Source organism: Arachis ipaensis, chromosome B03 (assembly GCF_000816755.2).
Source record: "Arachis ipaensis cultivar K30076 chromosome B03, Araip1.1, whole genome shotgun sequence".
In the NCBI taxonomy this organism is placed as follows: domain Eukaryota; kingdom Viridiplantae; phylum Streptophyta; class Magnoliopsida; order Fabales; family Fabaceae; genus Arachis; species Arachis ipaensis.
In genome coordinates, this window is record NC_029787.2 from 12352898 (window position 1) to 12359132 (window position 6235).

Genomic DNA, 6235 nt, shown 5'->3' on the forward strand with positions numbered 1-6235 from the left:
TAAGTTTATAAATAATAAATAAAATAATGTGAATTAAAAAAAATTGAATGAGAGTGGGAGAGAGACTGAGAGAGAGAGTTGGCGGCTTTATTTGGGAAAGTGGGATAATAATGGAAACAAATAAATGTGTTTGTTTTTTAAATTGAAGATAAGGATAAAATTTAATTTAAATACTAAAAACTGTTATTTAAACTACCTTAATTATCGTTATAATAATGAAAGATTATAACAAAAGATAATGACAAATATAATAAATTTTATCTTATTTTTATCTTATATTATAGAGATATAAGGTTTACTATCAAATTTCAAAAGAGATGGTTTCCAATTCCATTAGTATCGTGTCTGTAAAGCTTTTTCTTGGCAAGACCAATGTTAATTGTTAAGTGAATAGTCGCAATATTTTGAAGCTTGTGTGCTCCACATAAAGAATATGTTGTTAAAAATGTAAATATCAATATTCGATGCCCTTTTTAATCATATAAAATAAGGAGGCCACTCAGATAAAGACGCGTAAAACGTCTTTTTTTAAAGATGTTTTTATGTTGTGTTTTAATTGGTTTCTGTATAATTTATTCGGTGTTCCTCATCACATATTATTAAATTCCTCAAAAGATTTTCTTTCCAGAAATTATGTTTATATTTCAATCCATAGTTGTAAAAACTGAACTGGATCGGTTGGTTCGACCGAAAAACTAGTGAACCGGACCAGAACCGAATCTTAGTTCAGTTCGGTTTATTCCTTGGACCGTTTAAGGAATAAAATCAGTGTGAACCGATAAAAACCGGTGCAAACCGGTCTAACCAAACTGGTCTGCTTGAAAAATTTTTTAAAATGTCTCCATTAAGTCTCGAACAAATAACCTTGGAGCAAAAGCAACCTCTACTTGCCACTTAACCATTGCACTTCTAAGTATTGTATTTGACAAATACTAATTATATAGTATACATAAATATCTAATTTAATTTAATTTTTGTTTTTTCTATTTTTAAAATTAATTATATCTTAATTATATACCATTATTAATATAAATATAAATTTCACTAAAAATTTATTAATTTACTTGATCTATTTTATTGCTAGTATTGTGATTAAAGTTATTTGTTTTGGTGTTAGTGTTAAAATCTACTGATATTATAGTTAGATGATAGGCTTTGTGAATTAATTATTTTTTTATTGTGTCAAAATAAGATACTATTGTAGTATTAAAATTTTATAGTTTTTTTATATTAGTTATTTTTAGAAGTTGAGACTTGATTCTTCATAAAATGTTAGTGAAGATATGTATTTCAAATTTTAATTTTAAGTTTTTAACTATTTTATATTTTATATTTACGTGAGATCAGTTTTATCGGTTCAACTAGTGATTTATCGGTTGAACCAATAAACCAGTGAACCAGTAGCTTGACCGGTTCGATCACTGGTTCGGTTCTAACAACTATGTTTCAATCTAATTTCAAAAATTTCGATTTACTTAATTTAGTCTCCCAACTTAATAGTTATGACTCACATTGGTTCCTAATCTTATTTTTGTCACTGTCTCACAAAATTGTTAACGACATGCTGAGATGGACTAACGACTGCTACATTATACATTCTAGCGACTATTTGATGTGACAATTGAAATTTTTTTTACCTTATTTTTTTTTCAACAAAACACTTAAAACCCTAATATGAGTCACGGATACCTAAGTTAAAAAATCAAACTAAGTAAATTGAAACTTTAAAATCAGATTAAAGCTCGAATATAATTTCAAAACAGAACTTTAACTTATGTAGTGATTAATTTAAATGAGAATCAAATAAATCAAAATTCAACATAATTTTTATCAATATTTTCAAATTCGAAATTTCTATACAAAAATTAACTAGAATTTGTCTTTAAATTAAAAATTTAATGAAATAGTTTCGTATTTTGTGTTTTCATTTGTTGGAGACACTAAAAAAAATAAAATTTTATGTCTCTAAAGTAAAATTTTAGTTTCAATCTCTAACTACTGAATACCACTACCTAATTGCAACACTATACTTATAAATTATAATCTAATCAATGAACAAATTCACAACTTTTTGTGTCTCATTAATGTGCAATTCTCAACCAAAATAACATCCAAACACATATACATCACACACAGCAGTTTTCCTTTTTCTTTTCTTTTTTTTGGCACTTGAAACTCCACTCTCATGTTACAAGGAACTATGTTAAATTCAAGCAAAGCTTTCATCATTTAAAGGAACTTTGTCTATTATCCCAATTGGGCAGTGAGCAATCTGAATTGATGCTGAGATCCTTTATGATAGTCCTGCTTGATTTTATAGGCAATGGAAGTCCCTTAAAGCTTGGTGACCTTTGTTGATTACAACCACCGAACTTGTTGCCATTTCTACCATTATTACTAAGCACTTCACTGTTAACATTAGACACAACAGATAGCTTCTTCTTGCATGGTGAATAGCTACTATCACTGTCCAAATGACCTGTCCTTACTCTTGGGGAGCTTGTTGATCTTGCTTTTGCTCTTGCTGATTCTGTTGCGGCCATGTATGCCGGAGTCGCCGGAGAAGAGCTTGAGAATGATTGGTTTTCTCCCACTGAACACTGCTTCCTATGAGTAAAAACTTTTCTTGAAGAAACTATTGGAGAATCTAAACCTTCAAATGGACTTTGTTGTCTATGCATGTTTCTCAGCTTAAGTTGTCTTCCTCCATAATATTCTTCACCACCTCTTGAATTTGAGCTGAAAACTGAGTCTAAATCTTCAAGCTCTTTGCTCTTTGAAAGCTGTGTATCCACCCATTGTTCCAGCCAGTACCTCCATCTTCCATTCACTTTACTTCTTTCTGATTCTGCTGACCTCTGAAAAGAAAGGGGANNGGGAAAGAGAAGGGGGGGTATTTCAGTTAACCTTAAAGCGAAAAAGAACAAAGCAAAAAGGGTTTGAAGGAACTTACTCTGTGATTAAATGAGTATTCTTTTATTCTTTCTCTCTTATGAACTGCTTCTTTCTTGATTATGCAAGAGGCATCTACCTCTTCCTTCAATAAGGTGCTGTCACTCCACTTTCTTTCACTGTTTGAGTCCATCTGTAATAATATGAAAACTATGTTTAAAGTTCTACATTTTGCAATGATTATATGAAAACGAATGATGTAATGTAACAAATCTTGTGCATACCCTTATTATCTTGTCTTTTGAATCATGCATCTCTTCATTTTCAGTGCAATAATCCCAGCTTCCTTCAACCATTTTGAGTCTCCTTGCACAGACCTGTGACTGGATACTCACAATGGATTGCAAGCACTTCAAAGTACTCATGGCTTGGCGCCTTACTGCTCGGCCACGAATTATGGCTTGAAGCTTTACTATTCCCTTTAATGCTCTCAAAGCCTTCTTAGCCTGCAACGAAATAACAGTCAGAGAATAATATAACACAAAGCAGAATGAATAAGAAAATAGTAACATGACATGGTTTCTTCGTCTGATTAGTAATTGCTGCAACTAATTTCTGATTTACTTTCCTTCCAACTTCATTATTTCTTGTATCCCACACCTTATGCTAGATGAAATTCTAGGAAACTATAAGGGAAAAAAGTTGCATATGCTAATAGTTATAGCTTTTTTAATCACCAATTGCTACAAGAAATTTTGTGAATTAGTAGTTGCTGATTTCCTTAACAAGTTTCAGCTTCTAAGTTCAACTTCAGTTTTTCTGTCAATTTGACCATCAATAGTTTTCTGGGTACAAACTAGCACTAATTGAGCTGTTTCTTCAAAATAACATTAATCCATAAGTGAGAAAAATAGTAGTAAAGGTAAGGGATTTTTGAAAATAATTCTCAGCAGACTCGAGCAAAAGAAAAGAAATTTGGGGGAAAAAACTCACCAAGTAACCCCTAAATGCAGTTTGAATTTTGATGGCTGCAAATTCTTTGATATTATTCCTCTGGCACTGGCTTATGGAATGAGAAGCAACATCCCTAGTTTCATCAGATTCTTCTGAATTATGTTTAGGTTTGTGGGAAGATTGTGGGACCCCAGTGAGCCTTACAACCTCAGCAGCAGCAGCAGCAGCTGAGGCAATGGCCACTGTTAAAGCATGTTTCTTGCTCTCTTCTTCCTCTGCTTCACTCACAAGTGTTGCTGTTGTTGTTGTTGGTGGTGGCGGTGGTGGGGCTGCAATTGAAGGCAACCTCTTCTTCTTTACCCTTCCAAATACCCATCTCCTTCTCTTCTCCTTGTTCTGTATTCAAAGTTTTCTCTCACATAATCTCAAACAGTTGGTCTACACATTATAAAAAAGCAGAAAGCATTGCACTTTACCTTGTCTTGTGTGGAATTTGAGTCCCATATGAAGAGCCTCTTCACAAGGCTGAACCAACTCTTCTTCATAGTCCTTTTATCAAATACCACATGGGCATTCTACATCTGAAAAAATTTCACCATAAAAACCTCTTCTTATAGCAATTGTTGAAGTGACTTAGCATTAAAGTGATGATGATAATTTTAATAAAGTCTATAACATTATACTTTGTCCAATAAAGAATGAACAATTTGCAGAGCTTTGTGTTTGATTCCAAATTGCATAAGTAGCAAGTCATAACAAAATGTAACAACTTTGATTTCAGAGCAAACTAATTAAACACCAATGCACAAAAATCAAGAATACATTTGATGAATGCTATGCAGATTTTGGAGTGAGATCCAAGTTAATCCTTACCTATTTTTTTATAGAAACCCAATCAACTTTGTTTAGAAAGGACAAGAGCCACCGTTTGAGAAAGCTTAGTGCTTTGAGAATAAATTGCAGTGAATGATGTCATTAAATTCAGATGGAAAAGGCATTGAAGCCAGAAAACATTCTTTTAAAATATATAAATAAAATAAATAATAATAATTTATCAGTTAACAAAACCAAAGAATTTGGAACTTTGGATCAGATAGAATGATGGATTTTGATCAGTGAAATGAATGTGTTTTTGCACAGATATCAAAAACCCTTTTTTCTTTTTTACTTTGTTGAGGTGCAGAAAAATTCCAGTAGCTATCAAAATCTGGTTTGTGTTTATAAGTGGATATGATATGATTTTTTTATTTTCATGTGGATGCAAGTATAGCAATCATGCACATTTTCTCATCTACTTCTTCAATGTGGGGCCTTCAAGAACAAAGCATTGATTTGAACAGCATAATAGCAGAGCCACTTTGTTTTCATTAACAGGGAGAGAGTGCCTTTGAAATCAATGAAGCAAAAAAATAAAACAGAGTTTTAAAATCTTTTCATCCTTTCTTTCTTTACTATAACTGTAGCAGGCATGTTCATGTGTCTGTTGGGTTTGAAATGACAGAACTATCCTTCAATGGTCGCCAATATAACCTAGAAATGGCATTTTTTTTGTTATTTTTCATAGTATTCTTCGACCGACTTAATCTATTACGGATCTGAATTTTATTTAAAATTTTATCATTAATCAATATATTATTGTATGTATTCAAATTATTTACACTTATTTAAATAAATGAGTAAATTAATTATTAGATCAATCCAAATTGGGTACATTTTAATAGCAAATGACATCATGCAACATCCACCCTACTTTACATGCTTGGTCAATTTCTTGATAGAGGCCATAATTCATATATACATTTTAGTGAATTACTAAAATAGTTTGTGAAAAATTACTTACTTTTTTCTAATGAAATATTTGCCTACTATACATTAGAAGATTAAATACGTAATTTCTATTTCTGTTGAAAAAAATTGATACATATCACTTTAGCTATATTCGGTGTCTATTCAATTATTTTATGCTCTCTTTTGTGTATAAAAGATCAATCATAAATTAACTACATCATATGGATATATATTTTATATTGATAAAAAAAATTAGATTATATTGCTATACAAAAATTTAATTATTTTGATAATTGATTTTGTTAAAAAATATAAAATACATACATAAACATAGGTAGATAGCTGATTTTTGTGTTTATAGAATATTTTATGTATTTTGTAAGCCAACTAATTTGTTAACCAAAGGTTATTTTAGTAATTCCCTTTATTTGCTTGAGCAAGTATTTTTTTAAAAAAAAAAAATACAAAAGAGGTAACTAAAATATCTTGCCATAAAATTGTAACATTTAAAAACATTTTCAAAATTTCAAATTTTTTGTTAACTTCTTTTAAATTTGAAAATTTAAATATTTTTTATTTTTTAGTAATATATATATATATA

The 6235-nt window shown here is 30.5% G+C and overlaps 1 protein-coding gene across 2 annotated transcripts; it reads right to left on the reverse strand.

Moving 5' to 3' along the window:
- On the reverse strand, positions 2044-5252 carry LOC107629651 (protein IQ-DOMAIN 14). Of its 2 annotated transcripts, none has more exons than XM_016332489.2 (6): positions 4720-5252; positions 4323-4427; positions 3886-4242; positions 3177-3398; positions 2954-3085; positions 2044-2858 (listed from the first exon to the last, which is right to left on the reverse strand). In XM_016332489.2, exons 2-6 carry the CDS (start codon positions 4389-4391, stop codon positions 2226-2228), a joined length of 1413 nt encoding a protein of 470 aa, XP_016187975.1. In that variant the 5' UTR covers positions 4392-4427; positions 4720-5252; the 3' UTR covers positions 2044-2225. The 2 variants fall into 2 exon arrangements, with proteins under 2 accessions (XP_016187975.1, XP_016187976.1); XM_016332490.2 differs by lacking the exon at positions 4720-5252 and adding an exon at positions 4530-4696 and having other exon boundaries at positions 2226-2858.

What these genes read in the sequence shown, in the direction of transcription:
- LOC107629651 (XM_016332489.2), bottom strand. Translation starts at nt 4,391, where the DNA reads ATGAAGAAGAGTTGGTTCAGCCTTGTGAAGAGGCTCTTCATATGGGAC. An exon ending in CTGCATTTAGGGGTTACTTG is followed by an intron (nt 3,399 to 3,885) that starts GTGAGTTTTTTC and finishes ATTTCGTTGCAG; the next exon opens with GCTAAGAAGGCTTTGAGAGC. An exon ending in AATACTCATTTAATCACAGA is followed by an intron (nt 2,859 to 2,953) that starts GTAAGTTCCTTC and finishes CTTTCTTTTCAG; the next exon opens with AGGTCAGCAGAATCAGAAAG.